This window comes from Mustela nigripes, chromosome 2, assembly GCF_022355385.1.
Source record: "Mustela nigripes isolate SB6536 chromosome 2, MUSNIG.SB6536, whole genome shotgun sequence".
In the NCBI taxonomy this organism is placed as follows: Eukaryota; Metazoa; Chordata; class Mammalia; order Carnivora; family Mustelidae; genus Mustela; species Mustela nigripes.
In genome coordinates this window covers 144,664,280-144,688,263 of record NC_081558.1, presented here as the reverse complement: position 1 = coordinate 144,688,263, position 23,984 = coordinate 144,664,280, and the positions used below count along the sequence as shown (strand labels likewise).

The following is a 23,984-nucleotide window of genomic DNA, read 5'->3' as shown; positions in this document are numbered from 1 at the left end:
TCCCTTCCCCATCACAGCTTCCCCTTTCCCACAGAGATGACCAACATCATGACACATCTATTGATTACAGTTCTCTACTTTTTTTTTTTTTTTTTAAGATTTTATTTATTTGAGAGAGAGAGCATGAGCAGGGGGAGAAGCAGAGGGAAAGAGAGAGGGAGAAGCTGACCTTCCTCTGAGCAGGGTGCCTGATGGAGGGCTCAGTCCCAGGTCCTGGCATCATGACCTGAGCCGAAGGCAGATGCCCAATTCCACTGAAACACCCCGCCCCCCCCCCCCCCCAGTTTTCTAGTCTTTAAATAGTACCTTTTTTTGTTTTGTCTTGCCCTGTATAAGTGGATTCATATATATGAATTTCTATTTGAATATTTAATAAATTCATCCATTTGCTATATAATGTATGTAGCTCTAGTTGATTTTCACTGCTATATTGTATTCCCTGATCTGAATATACCAGAAGTTGTCCTTTAAGAATGACAAAATAGACAGATAATCTTAAAATCTCAGTGACATTCAATAGTAAGTATGTCTTTCTTGCTGGTTTGTTGGTGGCAAGGCTGGTGCAGCTCTGATGATCTCAGCAGGCTTGGGAGCTGGGCCATAGGTTTGATTCACATCCACTCCATGGGTCTCCTGCATTCTTCTGCTGACAGAAGTCCCTCAGAGAGAAGGCAAGGTTTTTGTTTTGTTTTAGACACACTGTTGCTTCCTCCTCCATTTCACTGGCAAAGGCAGGTTCTGTGAACATGCCCAATTAATTATCAGGGTGGCAGGGAAGTGTACTCCCCTGTGGAGATTGGGAAAAGGGGTGAACACTTGCTGAACAAGCTTGAAGATCCGGTCACTCAGGTGGTTTATAGTTCTGTTTCAAACAGTGCTGCTGCTATGAACATTTCGGCTGTGTCTCTGGTTCCACATGGGAAAGACCTGTCGGGTCTGTTTCTAGGAGCTGAGCGCCTGGGTCAGAGGTGCGAGCGTTTCCAGTGTCACTAGGTTATACCAAATGGTTTTCCAGGTGGTTGTGCCTTTCCTACCACAGTGGATTGGTGTTTGGTTTGTTGCACTGACCCACTGCTACTTTTGGATTTTTGTATATATTTAACGTACAACTGAATAATTTCAAAAATAGGTCTAAAAATTTTTTCAGTAAGCTCAAGTTCTTTTCCAACCACTATTTCCAGTGGAAGGTGCATTGTTAAGGCTACAAAACAAAGTGCTCAGAATCCACTAATGGTTTCAACTTGTGCTCTCTTGGCAGATTTGGTGCAAATGCCAAAGTTGTTCATTTCCTGGGACGAATCAAACCATGGAATTATACTTACGATCCCAGCACAAAGAGTGTTAAAAGTGAGTCCCATGATCCAACCATGACTCATCCAGAGTTTCTCAACCTGTGGTGGGACATCTTCACCACCAGCGTTTTGCCTCTGCTTCAACAATTTGGCCTTGTCAAAGACACCCACTCATACCTAAATGTGGTAGGTTCTGTTTTTTTCTTTCAGGCAATTTAATGCTGTAGTTTTTAAAACTTGGTATACTGATAGAGGTAGTGTTTAGTGGTACTTTAAATGGAGGTGGTATTTGTAGCAAAAGGAAATGTCCATCTTACAGGGAAGGAATACTGTCCCAAAGACTTTGTAGATTTTGTGGCAGATTTTATTAGATCTGAGTGCGTAAGAAAGGACTTTAGAGGTATGTATGTGTGTGCGAGAGTGTGTGTGTGTGTGTGTGTGTGTGTATACACATATATATCTGTATCTAGTATGTACAGAATTCTTAGCCCATTATCCTAAGATTCTGAGATTATTCCTAAAGTATAAAGAATGTCTTATTTCAGATTTTAGAAACTACAAACATTTAAATAGACATATTGTTTATTTTTGCTATCTGCTTAGAAGAATGTATTTTCAGTGAACATTACAGTAACACATGAAAACAAACACTTGCAAAAACAAATTCATTTATAGTGTTATTTTGGTTTGCCATCCTTCTGCTCTTAGGGTTACATAGAATCTTGAAAAAGAAGTCTCCTTATAAGAGGACGATGGCATTAACATTTTAACAGCAACTTGCTTAGCCTCTTTTCCAAGTTTAAATGTCTTCCTCTGAGGTTTGTTCTTTTGGAAGCATTGGAAGATGAGAAGTTACACTTCTCTGCTACATATTAAGATACAAAGAACAGAACTGAATGGATGAATTACAGTCGAGTCTAAGGTTGTAAGAGATCCTTTCTTTGCCATGGTAGAGATTTTAGCCATTTCACTTGGTAGCACTTGTACCAATATATAAAAAGGAGAAAGGGAAATGTACACTAAGATTCTTATTTTGCTTTACATGGACCATGAAATAATACTTTGTATAGTACTCAGAACATTGCCTGGCATAGTAAGTGTGTAAGGAATGCTAGCTATTACTATGTAACCCTTAGGACTACTGTCAAGTAAGTGATACTGTTATTATGTCCTTTTGTATATTAAAATTAAGTGAGGCTTAAAGAAGTAACTTCTCTTAGTGATAAAACATATTCATCAAAAGCAGAACTGGGACGCAAATCTAGGTCTGCAAGACTCTTACCTTCCAAACAATATTATGAAACAAGAACTTTGGAAGAGCCTCCCAATATCATTGCTGTTCAAGTGGAAGCAAAGGCAGGGCTAATACAGGGTAAGGACTTATGTTGATTGAGCTGTGAAACCTCCCCATGGAATCCGCCCAAATATCTTGGAGTTTCAACATATTTAAACATGTTTATATATATATACACTGACCTATATATAGCAACAAAAACCAATAATCAAAAATTTTGTTCTCCCATTTTCTCTGTTAAAAGCAATACCTGTATGCATTCATTCGCCTTCCTTTTTCTCTATTTCTAGTACCTCCTCACCTCAGAGTTTTTTGAAGGATAGCTTTGATATTCTTCTACAGTCAATTGAAGTTAATGGCCTTTCTATAAGTAATGAGATTCTGATTGAATGTAGAGTAGGTTTGCTCCATTTCCTGCACATTTCACTTGTTCCTTCCACAACCCAAGGACTGAGAATTATGAACTAAGGGAAGGGGATGGGAATTTAAACAGCTATTCAAGACTAAGCCAATTAACACGAGCTACGAGAGTAAATGCTACTTGATAACAAGCTTGAACAGGCAGAGGAGTTTGGTGCATAGTCTCAAACCATTTAGCTCCCACTTTTATAACATGACAACTGTGTATGTGGTGTGGCTCTCTGGTTAGGTGCTTTCTGAAGGTTAGCCTCTGAGGTATCATTTTGTTTAAGTTCTCAACCTTTCAGAGCCCACACAGATCGAGAATTGATCGTGAGACTGTGTTCCCTTGTCTGTCCATCTTACACTTTCTAATGAACTGTTTGCAGCTTTCAGACTTGGTCTATACACTGGCTTTCTCTTGTGGCTTCTGTAGAAAGGTATGCAGAACTTAAACATTGACCCTAATTTACTTTGTTCTCCCAATGTTTTCACTGAGTCAAGAAGTCTTCATTTCGTTAGGAATAAATCATATGACCCTTGTATTTTTGTGTCTTTTGTTCGTTTCGTGTAATACTTTTCAGTTTTTGCTACTTTGCATGATAATTCATCCTGGCTTTTCTCACCTTCAACTTCTTGCGTTCTTTAAAACAGTCTGATTTGCAGCTCTCAAGGAGTCTGTGATTATGCTCTCCTTTTTAGGAAGGCGTCTCAGGAGCCGTATCACATCTGTCCCTTGGGGAGATCCCGGCTGCAGCCCAGCCTTTTGTGTCCTCAGAAGAACGGAAGGAGCGGTGGGAGCAGGGCCAGGCTGATTACATGGGAGCAGATTCCTTTGACAACATCAAGAGGAAACTGGACACTTACCTCCAGTAGAAACACTGCCTTTTTCCCATGGACACATCCACTTCACAGGCACTTGTTTCTGATATTTAATATCTCGAGCTGGGTTAGGAAAGGTCTGTTACAGTTGCTAGAAGCTTTGCTAGAATTCATCAGATAAGGGGATTTTGCAAGACAACAGGTGAGAACTGGGCAAAAGTTGTGAAGTAGCAGTTCTATTTATGTGGACAGCGTTCTGCTTGTTAACCCTAGGCTTATTCAATACTCAGCTCTTGTCGGAAATTCTTAATTTTGTTGACGGCCAGCATACGTGGTAAGGGAGAGTCAGGCTAATTAAAATGGCTGTTATCGACTCTAAAAATGTGCCAATATGGCTCTAGATCAGTCTCTCTTCAGATGGGACAGGGTATCTCTCGCTTGCACTTTCATTAGACCTGCATTTTATTTAGAATGGCCCAGAGACTGCCAGAGTGATTGTGATTCTGCTTTCAGGTGAAGATATCCTGTAACACTGCTGAGTGATTCATAAACCTATTGGCAAGCGGCGTTAACCCATTTTATTTCCTAACTGTAGTGTCTGAAATTGTTCACCAGTTTTCTGTGTACAGTAAGGCAGCATGCTAAAATGCTTTTTTCAGTTCTATGTATCTGTAAAGAGCAGTGTGTTCTCTGATGGTTACCTACGGTGGCACCTTGTATGAAAATAAAGGCTTTTTGCCATATTTTGTTTGTCTAATTAAGGGATTCCCACTCCCCTTAGGGAAAAAAATGTATTAGGTAGTTTTTCATAATCTGTAGAATTTGTCAATGTTTTAAAAAAACAGCATAAAACTTGACACTTGGAATTGGTTTCTAGATATCTAGAAATAGTTCAGTCTAGTGTTCTCCAGTGATGGTGATTTATCTGTTCTGTCACTCACACTGTCTCTCCATATCAAGTGATGTTCAGATTTTAGAAAATACTACAATGCTAAAATCATCACAGGTTCATTGTCAATCTCTGGACATACTTGATAATCTTTCCAGACTTCTAGAATCAGTACTGGAACCAGTGACTTCTAGTGTTTCTATCCATGAATTAAAATGATACACGTGTAAAGGATATTTATTAAATGTATAGAGGATTCTAGGTTGCAAGGATGGCAAGCCAGTTTAGGGCAGGATCCAAAATGACCTTTTAAAAGCGATGTGAGTAATTACTCTATTGGAGGAAAACCAACCAACCAACCAGCCAGCCAACCAGGAGAGAAGACCAGGACCAGAAACTCGAGAGGTTTAATTGGGCAGAAGCTGCAGTGGCTTTTGTGACCTAACTAACCTGCAAGGTCACCCTTTTATTTCCACAGCATCCTACTGGTTACACGAGTCAGCCCTATTCAATTTGGGTGCAAATGAATACACGGGGATACAGAATCCTGGAGGCAAGAATGGTTAAGGGCTACCTTGGAGGCAGACTACAGAAGAGCTCAAGAAGTACCTGAGGATTTACCTAAAATTGTAAAATATCAAATAAATGATTTCTGAGGATAAACTACGATTGGGTGCCTCTTCTCAAATTATTCCTAAATCCAAGGATCTCCATGTTGGGGGCATTTATCAGGATGTAACCCCATCATAAGTCGAGAGATGGGTATATAAAATAGGAAACTGGTTTCCTGCTATCCTCCAAAGGTAACCAAAGTGATTTTGGGGAGATTGTGTTCTTAGCATCATTATGAATTACTGAATTTTGATGTAGTTGGTAACTGTTCGTTGCAGTTATTCTTAAAGATGATCTAATTGTTCTACCTTTATGATTTACATTTTAAGAACACTGCTTTTGCAGCTGGTGGAAAATAGTTTGAATTGAGGACAAGAGAGTTGATGGGAAGGACAGTTAGTTTACACTCATGGTCCCCGACAGAGACTGTGGTAATCTAGCATACCTTTCACCAGGATGAAGGCAGTGAAGTTGCTGATGGATTGGAAGTGAAGAGTGAGGAAAAGGAGTAACTGAAGATGAGGGGCTTGAGCAACTGTGTGAGTCTCCAGCCTCGCTGCTCCCTAAAGCATTGGAGACTTAACTGTAAGTAGTTTTTTATGCCTCATCACTTAAAAATTGATTCAGTAGGTCTCGGTTGAGGCCAGTTACTCGGTGCATTGTCTCTGCTCCAAGTAACTGCCAGGCAATCCAAAGACTCCAACCCAAATAACATTTGAAAACCACCTGATACATTAAAGTGGTATTTATACTAACTACAACGGGGAATGAGGTTTTTAGCAGAAGATGCATGAAGAGGTCAGGTGGTGGTTACATAGCAGGAGGCTCAACTTCTAATAATGAAAGTGAAGCCTTTCCAAAAGATAATCTCAGTTCTTTGAGGGATATAGAAAACATTACCATAAATAACATGTGTAAATATATTTGTATAGTATTTATCTTTTTAATGTCACTGAGACTTGGAGCATTAAGCTGAAGTCAGATTTGGCATGTCCTTAAAATGGTCTGTTATGGTTTACTTTTTTCTTTGCTTATTATTACAAACACACAAATGGATTACAGTCTTTTTATACTTGAGTTATTTGATTAACTTATTCTCTGGTTTTCAGATGCTGAAATTCAGTCTCCTTTAAATAATATGTAAGAAAGCAAAAGAGGAAAGTTTACTAGGCATTTCCATCTCAATTCTGTCAATCCTATGATGTATATATGGTATACACATTATCGCAGATAAGCAGAGAATAAGGTAAATAATCTGTAGATTTTGATTCAAATTATTATACTCCAAACCCCAAAGCTATGTTCTGCATTTAAAAAAAAGTATTGTCAAAAAAAAAAAAATAGTATTGTCACATAGTGAGATCAGAGAAATCTCTCTATGTAATGAGAATTACAAATGCCAGAAATCTGGGGAGTAATACAGTGTGTAATAATAAACGAGTTTTCATTTTGCTATGAAGGACCAGGGCTTGAAAGAGGAGTTGGGAAATACCGTTTACCTTTAAAGGCTTTCATTAAATAGATTGCCTGAAATTATAATATAAAAATAAACTGATAAAACTCCAGGATAGAATTTGTTGTGAGATTTGGCTGGGACTTTGATTCAGCTTCTCTACACAAGAAGCCTCTGTTACCCTGTTTTCAGAGGTTTTATTGGCCTAGAAGAGGCACAAATTCTATTACAGGACTATGCTGTGATATTGTGATGTATTCAAGGTCAACATACACCTGTATGGGCAAAGGCTCTGCACACCTTATACAAAGCAGTTCAGTTCTTGTGACCTAGTTATTCTGTATTTGTTTCTTGAATGGTTCTTTCAGCTACCATTTCTCACTACTGTTTGCCTAGTAAAAATAGGAAGAGTCAAATGTTTAGGAAAGAGCCTTTGAATGCTAGTCCTTTTCCACTGGGTCAAGTACAGTTGGCCTTGAACAACCTAAGTTGAACTGTGAGGGTATACTTAACACATGAATTTTTTTAATACAGTATTGTATTTGATTTTAATAATTTTTCCAGCTTCATTATAAAAATACAGTACACAAGACCTGTATCTATGTACATGTTGAGTGTTATCAGTAAGGCTTCTGGTTAGTAGTAGGCTAAGTTTTGGGGGAGTCAGAAGTTTTATGTGGATTTTCAATACAAACCAAAAGCACAGATGGGGTCAGCTCGCCTAACCCTCATGTTGTTCAAGAGTCAACTATATAGGTATTTACCAAAGGCTGCTATTTTAGGTGATCAAACAGTTTTTTGGCTCCTGGGTCCCTGGTTGAGATTAACAGAAATCTTTTCAGACAACTCTACTGCCATGCACTATGAAATCTGAATAATTAAGTGTATTTTGGAACTCTGTCTGTAACACAAGATTCAAAGCCTTTTTTTTTTTACAATTGAGAAAAGGTTATCCAAAGCATCAGATTTGGTATGTGTGGGGGAATCAAACATATCACTTGGTGTTTTTTGTCTTAATACTTTCTGTCCCCCCTCCCCCCCTTTTTTACATTGTATAAGCAATAAAAGCTCTAAAGTGAAAAAGCTTACATAATTTAAGTAAATACTTTTTGAAGGTTATTAATGTTTTGATTCCAAAAGGGTGATAGATATTCCATAGAAAATAGCATATAATGTGCATAAAAGTATCCAGTTAATAGGCTGAGAAGTCACTGAACTAGGCTAACAGATTTCTTCCCTTGATCTTTTAAAGGATATGCCTTAATTAAGGTGAAGTACTAACTTTTCCAACTCCAGGGAGCCTAAAATACCAAGAGTCAGCTAGTAAGATGTATAAAATGGCAACAATAACTCAGATTATAAGAACATTTGTAGAGGATCAATATATCATTTCTTTTTAATCTTCTTGTGAACAGTGGTGGATAGAATAGCCTTTCGCTGTAAGACAGATTTGCCCACACAAAGGTCAGATCCATGCCTTTGGGGATTAACTCCATGCTTAATCAAAGTCTGTAATTCATGCCTAATGTGAATGTTTATCTTAAATCTCCTTACTTAAACCTGCAAGAAGCCTATTAGGTCTCCTTCACTGGAACATTTCTCATGAAATAGTTAATTTACCTTTTCTTTACCAACATTGATACCAGGGCAAGTTTTCTTTAAAAACCTACGGTGGGGGGTGGCGCGTAGGTGGCTCAGTGGGCTAAAGCCTCTGCTCAGGTCATGATCCCATGGTCCTGGGATTGAGCCCCGCATCTGGCTCTCTGCTCAGCAGGGGCTTGTTTCTCTTCCTCTCTCTCTGCCTGCCTCTCTGCCTAGTTGTGATCTGTCAAATAAATAAATAAAATCTTAAAAACAAACAAACAAACAAACCCCAAAACCTACAGTGGGGGTGGCTGGGTGGCTCAGTGGATTGAGACCTCTGTCTTTAGCTCAGGTCATGATCTCGGGGTCCTGGGATAGAGCCCCAAGTCGGGCTCTCTGCTCGGCGGGGAACCTGCTTCCCACCCCACCTCTGCCTGCCTCTCTACTTGTGATATCTCTGTCAAATAAATAAAAAAATCCTTAAAAAATTTTTTTAAAAAGCCTACAATGTACTAGTAGGAGAATAGCCCTTTCCTCCCCTAACAAAAAAGTAAGTTAAGCATTCAGGAAGCTGTATCCTGGTTAATTTTATCTGCTTTCATTTTTAATTAACTAGAATGCTGAAAACACCACAAACTTACTGAAAATCTTCCTGAAAGTATTCATATCTCTTCTTTAGTAAGTACAGCACATACTTAAGAATATATACTCTTTGAGGACTCTTACTGTCCCTTCTGATCACACTAAATATCCTCTTGTAATAGTCTAGACTATTTCATGTGAACACATGTCCTACAATTTTTGTTCACCAATCTAAAAAAATCATTTTGACATTTGATAGCCTTCTAAATGAAGTCCTGTAGCCTTAGTTATTATAAAGTTTTTGGACACTTGGCTGAGGTTAATGGAGTGGCCTGTGCCATATATGTTAAATTACAAGCATTATTAAAATTGTGTTCTTTTCCTATAGAAAACAATTTCCATAAAAAGTAGAAATGGATTTAAATTTGTCAGAAAACTCTTGACCAGGAAGCCTGAATAGGGGATTGGAAAAAGATTTAAACATCCTACATTTTAATCAAAAATCCTGATAGTAAATCATTTGCCCTTTCAAATGAAGTAAATTATTGTGGGTTCATATAGAAGACTATTGTCTCTTATTACATACAAGAAATATGAATATATTAACAGGGAAAGAAGACATCTGCTTACAAGTTTTCTAATCAACAGTTTTCCCTTTGAAGTAGGTAGTACTGCAGGGAAGCATCCCAGTCATTATTCACAGTGACCAGTTTCTGGCTCTTCTTATTCACAAGTACTACACAAATGAGGTAGCAAATTCCAGAATGTAGAACCTGGTTACTACATACTTCCTAATGAGGGAAAATTGTATTATAACTTTTGCAAGTATTTTATAGCTAATACAGCTAAAAACTTAAGGTTAAACAACTGAGTTATTATTATTAAGCCAAAACTGATACTTGTCCCCGTGTGTTTAATGAATCTTCCAAATTCTAATGAATAGAATTTTGGCAAGTACTATAAAGAAAAAAAACACCAATGCCTTGGATTTCCCCGAACAGAAAAACACACTGCTGTGAAGATGATAATTACATTGGTACTCACTAGTAATAAATTTTCCTGATTACTCCTTCAATCCTAGATTAGAGCAAAATCTACAATACAGAGTGCTATCTATTAATACCACTCCATAGAAGTATTCTTTTTTCCTGGTAGATGAGGAAAATAACTGGAACCAATGTTTTAGAAGATCAAGGCACTTAACTTCAAAATATACACACTCTGTTTTCTAAGCAAATTCAAATTGAGCAAAATAAAGGGCTAAGAATAAACTTGTTACAGTACTTTTTAGGTACTATCAGTAAAAAACAATTGTGTAAAGTAGGTATCTTCACAGAAGTATGAGATTTATAAAAATTTTCTTCAAGGAAAAAGGCACAAAAATTACGGCATAGAAGCTGATTTTTAAAACTTTATTGATTTTAAAACAAAATCCAGTTTGAACCACAAAATTCAGTTTGAACCACAAGTGGGAATACAATATCTTCAAGATAACTTCTAAAACTATTACTCTACATAATGATGAAACAGAATTAACAGTAGAGCAGAATACGAACTTTTCATTTTGGTGGTTTATATATATTCTTAGGATGAATTTTAACACCATTTAAGAGGACTGTACAAAAACAGGTATTTTTTTAAATGACTTGCCAAATTTATCATTATGAATGCTTAAAAATGCAAGTCTGTAAATGGGTAAAGAAGCAAGCAAACTTACAGTGAGTTTGCAAGGCTTTGCTTTTGTAAGCAAGAGAAGTGTGTATATTTTTGCTGAAAATTCTTTTTGTACTTAATCTCATGGGAGTATTGGTATATAGATATCCACATACTGTATTTCATGAGATTTTCATCAACCTGATTTTTTTTGTGTGTAAAATGCTAGTTCTACAAGGTAAAGAAATACCCTATTGCTCCTAATGCTAATGGACCAACCCCAATTTCTGTTCCACTCTTACCCATACAGAAAGGTCTGTTGATCTTTTAACCAGCCCTCTGCCTTACCTGCTACCAAAGAGAAAAAGGGCTGGAAAGATTCTTGCTGTCTAATCCACTGTTCCCTTGGGAGCACAAGACCAAGCACAGGGAGGGGAGAATTTAGCTGTTAACAGATTTAGTACATATCTAGATGTATGCTCTAGAACACAACACTGCCTCCAAGCTCACCTTTAAGTCCTTTCTTAACACTATAAGTAAAATGAAGTGTTCTTAAGTCTCCATGGTCAAACAGGAAGCTTCTCCTATACAGTAATCTTTCTTTGGATTAAAAAATTCCCCTTAAGGAAAAACATCACTAACGTGATTGCCAATGTAGAGCTTGTTTAAATGTGACTCAAAGGGTCATCTAGAATGCCATAACAACTACTGTGTCTGATTATTAACAAGAAAAAGAGGACTAATTTTATAGATAAATATAGGGTGAAATTACTGAAGTTCCAAAATCAATGTCTGATTCTAAACACCGTAACAAAGAAATTTTTCCATTCAGGATTAAGATGTCTTTAAGAGTTGAAACGATTTTGGAGGTCATCCAGCCCAACTTCCATCCAGATATCACGCCTCTCACATATAGTAGTCTTCTGAATTATAAAAATTTATAAAGTTATTTTTTTAAAAAAAGCTACATAAATAAAAATTATCTCTATATATAGAAATATCTATTCAGCACTTCCATAATTTAAATATTCAAATTAAACTGGGTAGAATTGGTTCCTTCTCACCCCTACAGACTGTATTTACACACTAACACATTGAATTACATTTAAACAATAATAGTACTACTTCACTAAAAATGGAGAAAAATAGTATTCTAACACAGTCCCTAATATTTTCATAAACATAAAAACTGCAAATTACATATGTGAATTAGATCTCAAACTGTTAAAAAAAATATATAAGTTGCTAACCTGGACTTCAGTCTCATTTAAGGTTTGATTCTGGAATGCAAATATGGTTTTTTAAAGTAATAAAATCTCTTGTATATAGTCTACGTATTAACCATTTACAAGGACTGTGAATCCATCACATCACAAATGGAAGGCTCTAGTGATTAATCAGATGTGTCCAACACAGAAAATAACTCTTTATTTGGTCAAAATTATAAAAGGTTTGACCTTATTTGAAATATGAAAAGGCTGAGTACTTGAAAGATATGAAAATACTCAGCAAAGACACTATGAAAAGCTGAATAACAAAGTAACTTTCTCAAAAAATTATTTTAGGCCACAGTATATAACAGAACTTATTGCTATTTGAAATATTAAAAATAGGTTCATATATAGAAGAGATTATCAGTAATACTTTACTAATATAAAATGATACACTTCTTTTAGAAGACATACTCTAGATCTCATTTCTAAAACACTATTTTCTCATTTCCAAAATTTCAGTATATATCTAATCAAACTGACCTTACCAAAATCCCACAAATTATAAATCAATTAAAGTTCTGATTTCATTAATTTTAGCTTGTTTCATTTCATTAGCATTTGTTTTCTTAGTTCCAAAGGCTCCCGCAGCAAGTTCTCTCTTTGTGTTTTGTATTTTCAGCATATTTTCTTCAACAGAATCCTTCACAATGAACTTAAAAAAAAAAAAAAAAAAAAAAAAAAACAAACTTTTTAGGTCACAGTATTTAAAATCTTCAATAGGAAAAAATGAAAACTTAAGACAGGTTGAAATGTTAGTCCACTATAAAAAAAACTTGCTTTCTTACAGTATATTACATAGATTAACCAATTTTGAAAGCTATTAAGTTTTATAATACACATAATCTAATATCTAATAATTTTTTCTCAATATGCAGTAAGCATATTTAGAATACAGTAGAATAACCAGAGCTGAGCACTGCTTTCCCTCATCACTCATATGGTTTTCTTATATAAAGAATATGGCTGTAAGGCCTTAAGTTACATCTTAAGAACAGCACCAAACCAGCAAACTTTATAGGCAACTCTGTAACTGGAATACTTGCAAGATAAATTTATCATTATATTTAAATAGCCAAATGAGATTCTCCCAGAAATGCAAGAATGTGCCTTTATCTGGTTTAATTTAAAACATGGAGTAAAGAAAAAAAGACATCTTCTCAACTGATGCTTAAGAAGCATTTCTGATAAAAACCTTGATTAAAAAAAATCTTCATTAGCCTATAAATAAATGTCCCTTAATCTTAAGTGTATCCACTGGAAACTTACCAAGAACAATGGAGTCACAATGTAAAACAATAAAAGGAACAGTGCAAGAATTACTACTATGACTACTATTAGTCAACACTGCATAGAGGTCTAGTTACTGTAATAACAATACAACATTACTGAAATACATAAAAGACCAAAAAAAAATGACTAAATTCTTGTATGGGAACACTCCTTACTCATAAGGAGTATTTATATATATTTATAAAAATCATTCTCGAATTAATCATAACTTCAATAAATCCAAAATAAGATTTCTTAAATGAGATCTGGTAACCTAAATCCAAAGCTCAATTTAAGAGTAAGTAATTGTATTAACAAATTTCCAAAAAGAAGGGTAATGAGAGCGCACTGCTCTGCTAGATACAAAAGCATACTTTAGAAAACCATAGTAATTTTAATAGTAATGTCCCAGGAATAGGAAAAGAAATCAAAGAAATAGAAACACAAAGTCTGGAAAGAGATTCACATTAATATATACAAATTAGTTTATGATAAAAGTGACATTTCAAATAAGTAGAAAAAAAAGATATACTTAAAATTTTTGAAGCTTTTTCATGAAAAAACACATCCAGTTCAAAGAGTTTGAAATAAACCATTTCTAATGTAACAAATTTAAAATCAGTGTATAAAGGAGTCTTTTACATTATAAAACTGTATTTGTACTTTATGAAAACTGGGCAAAAAAACAATTTACTGAAAAAAATATTAACTGACAATAGATTAGTGAAAAATAAATATGCTCAAGGTCTTAGATGTACAGAAATTAAAGGAGCACTTTTCTGACTATTACATAAGCAAAAATTTACATCATTCTCATACATCTTTAAGTCTGTTTAGAAAGCAAAGTTTAAAGAATCCTAAATCCAGAATTTAGTTTTCTTTTTTTTAAAAAGATTTGAGAGAAAGCCCAAAAGGGGGAAGGGGCAGTTGGGCAGAGGGAGAAGTGGACTCCCCACTGAGCAGAGACCCAACACACGGCTGGATTCCAGGACCCGGAGATCATGAGCTGAGCCAAAGGCAGCCGTTTAACTGATTGAGCTACCCAGGTACCCCCAGAATTCTAGTTTTCTTAATCCTGAAGAAGTACTTGCATATAATATAATTCTCATTATGGAACTGTTTTTATTAGCAAAATATTAGACTGGCTAAATTATGATATATCTATATATGATATTAAAAAGAATGGGTTTGTAGAATCATTAAATTCACAAAGTATAAGGGTAGTTGCTGAGGGCTGAGTTTCAAATTGAGATGAAAAAGTTCTAGGGACAGATGATGTTGAAAAATTACACAACGGTGTGAAAGTATGTAATGCCTCTTAAGTGTACACTTTGGATAAAATGGTAAATATTCTGTATGTTTTACTGTGTTTATATGTACTTTTATGGTAGTGTACTTACATGGGTGGTTCCCAATATAGACTGTTAAGGGAGCAAAGTATGCTGCAGAATAATAAAGGGCGATCTTACTTACCTTAAGAGATATTTTTAAAGGAGAGACATACACACAAATGAATCTATGTAAACACTGAGAAGGAGACTTTGAATAACATGTAAAATTACTGATAGTAGTTTCCCCTAGAGGAGATTAAAGCTGACCTTCATACTTTGTTCTGCCTAATTCTACTGCAGTCTTTCATAATAATACATTCATGCATTATTTGTATAATCTTAAAAACCTCATCAACCTAATTTTAAAACAGATGGCTTAAAAACTCACTTTTGTGATGATAACTTCTTGCTTCTGTCCAAGTCTATGGCATCTGTCAAAGCACTGATCTTCAGCAGCTGGATTCCAGGCCTAACAAGAATATGATTGCTTTATTACCACCCTGATCTGTGAGTGTTCTGCCCAATTCCTTTCATTTCAGTATTACTCATTCACCTTTTACTGACTCAAGATTTTTCTGATGGAATTCAGAAACTGACCTAAATGCTCTGGGGGGAAAAAATATACCCCACCCCCAACTATGACAGGCAGGTATTCCTCATTTCACTGCACTGCTTCTAGTATCTAATACAGTGCCTGATACATAGAAAGCAATCACCCAATACACAGCAATCACCCAATGCTTAAGTAATCAAATAGTACCTTTTCCACTTTAAAATTGATCTATGTCTGTTTAACAAAGAAAAAAAAAAGTTACACATCCTTAAATGACTTAATTTATGTCAGAAAAGATGTAATTTATTCCATTTATGAAAAAGTGTTCTCCCCTTTTGCTGATCTTTTTATTCTTTTTCTTTCACTTTCTTCCATTTGTTAAATAAAAGCACAAAAAAAGCTTTCAGGAGTAATCAAAAGTATTAAAAATTAAAGGCTTTGTTGATGTAATTTTCTGTATCTATATTTGAATCTGACTTTAAAATTGAACTAAAATAACATTAACTCATTAAATACAAGTATTATCATGGGGACTGTCTTAAAGTGAAGAATGAAACAAGCAAAGAAAAAAGCAAAACGATACAGAGTTCTTCTGTCTAGAAAGACAGGAGTCAAGTGGTTTGGAAATAACTATAATGAACTACCAAGGTTAGCGATCATTAAAATTTTAAACTATGGGATGATTCTTAAAGGATGTTTAGGACAAAGGAAACTTTATACAGCAAAATACCACCTGAAAATGTAACAAAATCGCAAATGCCTATGTTGATGACAAGTTTATAGTGTGATTCATACTTAGGCTGTTATTTTCTTCTGTTTAAAATTCCACTGATGGATACCTGGGTGGCTCAGTTGGATAGGCATCTGTTGATTTTGACTTGGGTCATATACTGGGGGTCGTGAGACTGGGCCCCACATCTGGCTCTGTGCTGAGTGTAGAGTCTCCCTCCCATCCCTAGCTCTTAAAAAATAAAGTTCCCATGAGCTCTAGAGAAAAGGAGATTTTACTATTATTGTAATTTAAGTATTGGGTGATTTTTCATATTTCATATTTCATAGTCAGATTTTAAGAATATACTTAGCTTACGATTTTCTAAAAGTATCATATTTTATGTATATTCTGTATTTCATGATTTAATACATATTGAAATTGTTATTACCAAGAGCCCAGGTACACGTTCCTTTCTGTTGTCTTCTATTTTATCAAGGAACGTTCTAGTGAGTGGCAATATATATCTAGTATGACTACCAAGAGTCAAAATTTTTTTTTAAGTAGGCTCATGCCCAGCATGGACCCCAATACAGGGCAGAGCTTGAACTCAAAACCCTGAGATCAAGAGTAAAATGCTTAGCCAACTGAGCTACCTAGGTACCCCTACCAGGGATCAAATTTATCTCATGATAATATAAAACTGATAGCTTCCATTTTCAGCAGTACTGATGAAGGAAGTTAATTAACTTTATCAAAAGACCAAAACTAAATATTTAAAATACATCTTAACTCTAATGCAACATCCCATGAAAAGGTAAAATATTTTCATGAATAAAGTTTTTTTGATTTAATCTTATTTTCATTTTAAAGGTAGAAACATTTGAAGTGTTCAATGAAAATTTACTATGAACTGCTAAAACATTCTAGCAGTTTTTTTAAACTACTAAAGAGTACAGTCTGTGATTGGCTTTATAATACTATATTTGGTATTGACAACCTTTTCTGTATCAGATACTAAGATTATAACAAAAGAAGCAAGTAATTTGGGAATTTGTCCAAAAATCATATAAGATTATCATCAGGTTAGTTAATATAACTTAATATGTAATTACAATGACTTTTTTTTATAATAACCATAAAATATTAAAACTCTAGCAAAGATTTAAAACTTCATCCACAGAACTAAGGCAAGAAAATACAATAGATCACTGCCATCCATAACATCAGTATGAAATCTGTGAATGTTAAAATGTGGTTCTGTTCGGTATTTCACTTGGGGAGGTTAACCCAGCTGAGCAAAAAGGCCTTGGTAATGGGTGCATGCATGAACTAGCTAGCCTAATCAGAATAACTCAAATTTGTATCTCAGTGAACTATGTTAACGAAATTTTCTGAATTTCAGGTAACAAGCTAAAACTACAAATCTTAAATCTGTGAATCACAGAAATAGCAAATAGGGTTGCCTCTGGCCCTGACACAGTAACCCAGTGCGAATTAGAAACTGAATTGAATTATTCCAGAGTGCCTACAGCACTATGTGCTGTTAGAAGAAGGTGCTGCTCTATATATGCTTCTCTTAGGTCAGTTCGGTGAATAAAGTTCAGAATGAATTTTAGCTCCCACTCTACAGCTAGATCTGTATTGTACAACTACAAGTGATCTGTATTAGATGCTAAAATTTATCCAAAATGTTCATTAATGGCATTAGTTTCTAAAACTGTGATGCTGGACCAACTCCACCTGAATCACCTATGATCTTTATAAAAATGCAGCTTCCTGGGTCTCATGCAAGAACTCCTTAATCTCTGAGCACAGAGGTGAGAAATTGTATTTTACCTAATTTTTTGCACATTAAAACAGACCATTAAAATCACGACAGTAACTACGTCTACCTTGTTTATAGCCAGATTCCTGGTGCCTGTAAGACTCCCTGACACAATGCAGGATTCACATTATTTGTTGGCCAAATGAATGAAACCACTACACTTTCTATTAGTTAATAGAAACTAATTTTATATATGGAAGCAGAAAACCATAGAAATTAAGAACATGGAATCCTGGTTTGCATATTACTGCATGAGGTTGGGCAAGTTATTTTATTTCTCTCTGCTTCAGAGAAATTAAAATAAGGACAATAATAAAATCTCATAAGGATCCATTCTAGAAATATCCTAGGGATATTGTGCGAATTTCAGTTGGTGTACGTAAAGCACTTAAAGCCCTCATTACACATTTACTAAGTTACTGTTTTTACCAAGAATTTTCACAATCAGTTACAACTATGATGGTATTTACCAAATAGTTTATTTTTTTTTAAAGTTTAATAACATACCAAAAAGTCTACAGAATTACTTACTGGATCCATTAAAAACACTCGAGAAGCTGCAGAAAGATTCAGACCAACTCCACCTGCTTTTAAGGATAGAAGCATTATGGTTGGAGATCCTGCTTCAGTGTTTTGAAAACACTGAATTGATTCAACTCTTTTCTTCTGTGCCATGGAACCATCCAAACGAGTAAACACAAATCCAGAGGCTCTGTGGAGGGACAAAAAAGACAAGTAACACTTTCCATTTGATTAAAAAAAATGTAAGTAATTAAAAATCTGTTCATTCAACCAATTCTTCTACTCATTTGACAAATATATACTAACCCATCTACTAACATGTCATGCTCTGCTCTTTTTTCTGATAAAGTCAGGACTAAATCTTTAAAATCCTATGCTCCCAGGCAATATTCTTTATTGTGATTCTGTCATTTTCGATAGATGAAATGAATATAACTGGTAAAACAATTTTTGCTAACCAAATCAAAACACACAAAATCCTTTCACTCAAAGTGAGAATCAATATTGAATTTACCTGAGTGGTGTTTCAATTAAAGACAGGAATGTTGTAAACTGAGAAACAACTAAACTTTTTATGTTGGGATTCTTCTTTCTTAAGTCAATCAGTGCATGCATTAGAGCATTAATCTGAAAAAAAAAAAATGAGGACATCCATTAGATTCTATTTTGAATAGGCAAAATACATACAACTTTTTTTAAATTAGGAAAAGAACGTTCCTGCCCCATTATTTCTCTAAAATGCCAAAGTCAAAGAAAACTAATGTTTTTAAAATCTAAGATTGAAAGAATGCACTCAAACTGAAGCTCCTTTCCTCTCAAACTCACTAGATATAAAAATGTTAACACCCACATAGTATATTCTTTTTTTTTTTTTAAATATTTTATTTATTTGACAGACATAGATCACAAGCAGGCAGAGAGGCAGGCAGAGAGAGAGGAGGAAGCAGGCTCCCTGCTGAGCAGAAAGCCCGATATGGGGCTCGATCCCAGGACCCTGGGATCATGACCTGAGCCGAAGGCAGAAGCTTTAACCCACTGAGCCACCCAGGCGCCCCCAGAGTATAATATTCTAATGATAGGGTTTAAAGCAGAATTATTTTAAGATATGGTACCCTTTTAAAAAGAAAAAAAAAGATTATATTAATTAGAGGGGGAGAAAGAGCACAGTGAAGACAGGCAGAAGGAGAGAGAGAAGGAGCCTCCCCACTGAGCAGGGAGCCTGACATAGGGCTCGATCCCAGGACCTGAGCTGAAGGCAGAGGCCCAACTGACGGAGCTACCCAGGTGCCCAAGACATGGTATCCTTTTATAAGTGTAAAACAAATACTCAAATATTTGCCCATGTGCATTTTACCTTTGAACTAGATGTCCATTCCATATTAGACTTTTTCTCAGTGTCACATGCCAATTCTTCTGGAGGGCATTCTAATAAATTGTCTCCATGTATATCATTTCTGCACAAAGGACATTTAGCATGTGGCTGTATAAAAGTGAGATATAAGTAAAGTTTATCAGAGGAAGAAATATAAATTTCCCTAAAATTTTCAAAAAGATGATAAATTCTATATCCTTAATAGCTAACACTTTCTTAGACTTTTTATTAGATTCATCCATTTAAGATAAATTTGTACATGCTGAACTCCAGGCAGATTCCTATGTGTTAAGTGGGACTGGGTAAAATAGGGAGCTAAAGTATGGTATGTGATCTTGACTAACAGCAGGAACTTCAAACAAGTATTATAATACAATTTGCTCTGGAAATGGTCTGAACTCCAGAGGTCCACTTATAGTGGGATTTTTTTCAATAAATATAGCATAGTACTTATATATGATAATATATATTATGTATAGTATATACATATATATATAGTACAATATAAATGGATATTCTCTTATCATTTTAGTATTTTCTCTAGCTTACTTTAAGAATACCACATATAGGGGCATCAAGCTGGCTTAGTTGGGAGAAGCATGCAATTCTTGATCTTGGGGTCATGAGTGTTAGCCTTACATTGGCTGTAGAGATTACTTAAATAAAAACTTCAAAAAGTAAATAAAATATGTGTTAACTGTTATTGGTAAAGCTTCTAGTCAACAGTAGACAGAAGTTTTATAGGAGTCAAAAGTGATATGCAGATTTTCAACTGCACAGGGGGTTGGCACCCCTAACTCCTACATTGTTCATGGTGAACTGTACTATTTGCAGACAAATAAAGAAACCATGAGTAACAGTATCTTGAACCTAACTACAATACAGCACACTATTTGGAATGGTTTTTTCGAAGAAAAAAATATCCTTCTTAATGGCTTATAAAGCTGGTGTAGACCTGTTAAATCCTATCAGACTCATTCAAAGCAGTATTTGTTGTGTCCATTTGTACCAAGACATGCTAATATGTCCTACATTACTATATACCAAATACCTTTACCAAAAAAAAAAATCTGAAACTGAAACAATGTTAAAAGATTAGTGCCGTTACCTTTAGGGAGCAGGGAGAAGGTAACTGATTAGAAGGGGACACAAGGAGACCAGGATAGTAGTCACATGGATGTATTTACTTCATGATTCACTCAACTGTACAATCATGACTTGTGCATTTTTTTCTATACGTATGCCAATGAAAATATTTAAAAACAAACAAATACACCTCTACCTCTGCTGAAGAACTGCTTAAAGAATTATTCCACTTCAAAAAATTATACCATACATAAGAATCCAGGCCTACCTTATCCAATAAACAAATGAGACAATTAAGCCCTTGAATATGGTGAAGCCAAACTGAGATATTTTCTATGTATACAATATCACCAGACTTTGAACACTTAAGTTAAAAAACCATGCATATTATCTCAGTAATTTTTATGTTTTAGATAAATTAGATAAAAATGTCATTAACTTCATCTCTTTCTACTAGAAAATTTAAAATTACCTTTGTGTCTCACATTATTGATCTATTTATTAGACAGCAATGATCTTACCAACAGAACTAGGATACTAACTGATCATGCCTCTAAAAGTGTACTGTCTTTTCATGTTTAAAAGAGCTTAATTATAAGAAATATATCAATATGAAATACTGACATACATAATTAACCATAAAACATGCACTGGTAAATCCAAGTGCAAAACTCTTTAGTTGTTGGACTTAGGTTTCATTACACTCAAGAATAACTAGTGTACCACTCTGTCAAACACTGAATATGTACCTAGTACAAAACTAACCTGCTCATTCTGAATGACTTGGCAAATACAGGGTTTACAAAAGACATGTGCACAATGTGTTATGACAGGAACTGTTAAAGAATCCAAGCAAATTGCACATTCTTCATCAGAACCTGAGCTCAGAATTAACTTCATCTTCCTTATTAACTTTTTCCGTAGTTCCTCAGGTGTATCATTTCCTAGAGAAAAGGCTGAAAAATTAATATCACAGCAAGATTTGTAATATGATTAGACAAGTTCATTTTATATAGAGAAAAGTTTTACTTGGGTAGTCTTTATTTAGGCTTCCTTTATCACAGGAGACAAACATGATTTAAATTTAAAGAAAATTCAGAAGCTGAAATAGAGCTAACCCACGTAATGCATCTTACACAAAAGCATCATTACAATCTGCACATACTACCACAGAAAAAAAGGCAGATCCAATTTGAAACAATCACCTAAGAGTATAACTGGAAGACACCTGGAAGACATCACTATTATTTCATTTCATTGGTAAGAATTTGTGAGTATATTCCACTTATGTCCTATCCTAAAAACAATGTCCATTTGACAAATAAGACACTATAGGCCATACAAAAAATTTCATTCTGATTTAAATATTCTTGACAAATATAATAGTGTAAACAAATCACATCTACTTACCTGAGGGACCACTGGAAGACACTGCATTTGTAAGAAGGTGAGTATGACAACAAATCTGCCGCAATCTAAGCAAAAGACCCAGGACATCTGCATAGTGCGCAAGGACAGTGCCTTCATTAAAATACCTAGGGGTAAAAAATGTTAAATATTATGAAGGCCTCTAAATATCATTCCCTATTCTAAAACGGTAGAATAAAAATGGCATTGTTCTTTTCTCTGGAAATCACGTCAAAACTATCTTTAATGAAACCACAAGAGACTGTAACCATAAAGCAATATATATCAGAAATGGCTGCCAATTGCAAAAGAAGTTGGATAGGAAGATGCTGAGAGACAGGACTCCAGATCTCAAACAGCTGCCAGAGAACAATTCTTCAAAATAGATGGCAAGCCCTGAAGGTAAAATCAATATCCTTCATGTGCAAAAACAAAACCAGGGTGCATGGCTGTGGTCTGAACTTACATGGACAAGTTTTACATCAAGGCGAGAAGGCAAGCTAAATAAGGAAACATAGCAAACCTACTGTGTTTTCAGAAAAGATTATAGGCACTAGAGTCCACATTAAAAAGAACCCTACAGCTTCTGATCTTTGTTGTGTAAGCACGAATAAAACCTGAAACAACTCAGCTATAACCCTGAGACATAATTAACAAGGATACTTCCTATTAGTCTGGGACACGCTATGCCTTCTCACCCCATTCATATTAACCTCTTGCAAATAACTAAGCCAGAACTCAAGATACTCAAATATAAGTAATAATCAGCAAAGAGCAATGGAGAACAAATGGCAGTGAAAGAATATTCATCAAAAAATGCTGCCATAAAGCAAATAAAAATTATGAGCAAGGATACTGCCATGATTTACCATCACAGCGAAATAACAGAGATGAAAAATGAGGTGGTACAGCTCAGTAGTGTAAAAGAGAAAAATGAACCATCAGAAAAATGAAAGCCACACTGAAACCAGCATAAAAGAGACAAACCACGGTGAAAAAAAAAAAAAACGTGGGAAACATAAGAGATAAAAAGAAAAACAAAAACATAAGAATAAAATTTTACCTATGGAACAAAGAACATCCTACACACATGAAGATAAAATAATGGAAAAGAAAACATTTAAAGAAAACCTGATAGGAAAGGGAGTGGGGTGGGGTGGGGTGGGGGAATCCAGATTTAAATGGTATATGTTTCCAGAAAAATAAAATCAAATCAGGGTTTTCTTGGGGCGCCTGGGTGGCTCAGTGGGTTAAAGCCTCTGCCTTCGGCTCAGGTCATGGTCCCAGGGTCCTGAGATCAAGCCCCGCATCAAGCTCTCTGCTTGGCAGGGAGCCTGCTTCCCCACTCTCTCTCTCTGCCTACTTATGATCTGTTAAATAAATAAATTTTTAAAAAACAAATAAAAATCAGGTTTTTCAATAGAAGTAAACCAGAACAATGACAGTACAGGCTTCTGAAGGAAGAATGGATGATTCAAATACTATTTACTAAGTCTATCACATACTTAAATATATTAAAGCAATTGAAAAAGTACAGCTTAATGATTAGGAGCACAGACTCTAGAGCTAGGCTAAGTTCAAAACCTGGCTTTGCCAATTTAACTGTGAAGCTTTGGGTAGGTTTCTTAACCTTTCTTAACTTCAGCTGCTTCATCTTTAATGGTGGCATGGTAATAATACATACCTCACAGGACTGTTGTATTAAAAGAAGCTAATACATGGAAAATACTTAGAATAGTGTCTGGATTATGGTAAGTAATATATCTGTATGTGTGTGTATGTGTGTGTGTGTGTATATATATATGTATATACACATACTAATAATATTAGTATATTATTAGAATATGTATCCTATACATATTAGTAATACTATGTCAACAATTCCAAATATTCAACAGTATAAAGGGGCAATATAATATAAAGGTTGAACTTATAAGCTCTAGAACCAAACTGCCTGAATTTAAATACCAGCTGTCATTCACCAGCTGTGCAACACAGTACAAGTTTCTTAACTACTCTGTGCTTCAGATTCATCTTTAAAATGTGGGTAATC

General features: G+C 35.2%; 2 protein-coding genes across 10 annotated transcripts in view; one reads left to right on the top strand and one right to left on the bottom strand.

Moving 5' to 3' along the window:
* The window catches only part of GYG1 (glycogenin 1), a 34,174-nt gene extending 28,809 nt beyond the window's left edge, over window positions 1–5,365 (top strand). For 2 of the 4 annotated variants that reach the window (XM_059391775.1, XM_059391772.1), the window contains exons 6-8: window positions 1,259–1,478; window positions 3,375–3,425; window positions 3,688–4,550. In XM_059391775.1, the coding sequence (XP_059247758.1) occupies window positions 1,259–1,478; window positions 3,375–3,425; window positions 3,688–3,861 (445 nt within the window). In that variant the 3' untranslated portion in view covers window positions 3,862–4,550. Of the gene's footprint in view, window positions 1–1,258; window positions 1,479–3,374; window positions 3,426–3,687; window positions 4,551–5,174 lie in introns of those variants that run through there. The other 2 variants (XM_059391773.1, XM_059391774.1) reach the window with 2 other exon arrangements.
* Window positions 5,366–10,325: 4,960 nt separating this feature from the next.
* The window catches only part of HLTF (helicase like transcription factor), a 53,429-nt gene continuing 39,770 nt past the window's right edge, over window positions 10,326–23,984 (bottom strand). For 2 of the 6 annotated variants that reach the window (XM_059391766.1, XM_059391769.1), the window contains exons 19-25: window positions 21,935–22,059; window positions 21,290–21,480; window positions 19,421–19,546; window positions 18,581–18,693; window positions 18,076–18,256; window positions 14,843–14,923; window positions 10,326–12,506 (exon numbers count right to left, since the gene is read on the bottom strand). In XM_059391766.1, coding sequence (XP_059247749.1) covers window positions 12,354–12,506; window positions 14,843–14,923; window positions 18,076–18,256; window positions 18,581–18,693; window positions 19,421–19,546; window positions 21,290–21,480; window positions 21,935–22,059 — 970 coding nt within the window. In that variant the 3' untranslated portion in view covers window positions 10,326–12,353. The remainder of the gene's footprint in view (window positions 12,507–14,842; window positions 14,924–18,075; window positions 18,257–18,580; window positions 18,694–19,420; window positions 19,547–21,289; window positions 21,481–21,934; window positions 22,060–23,984) is intronic. The other 4 variants (XM_059391770.1, XM_059391771.1, XM_059391767.1 and 1 more) reach the window with 3 other exon arrangements.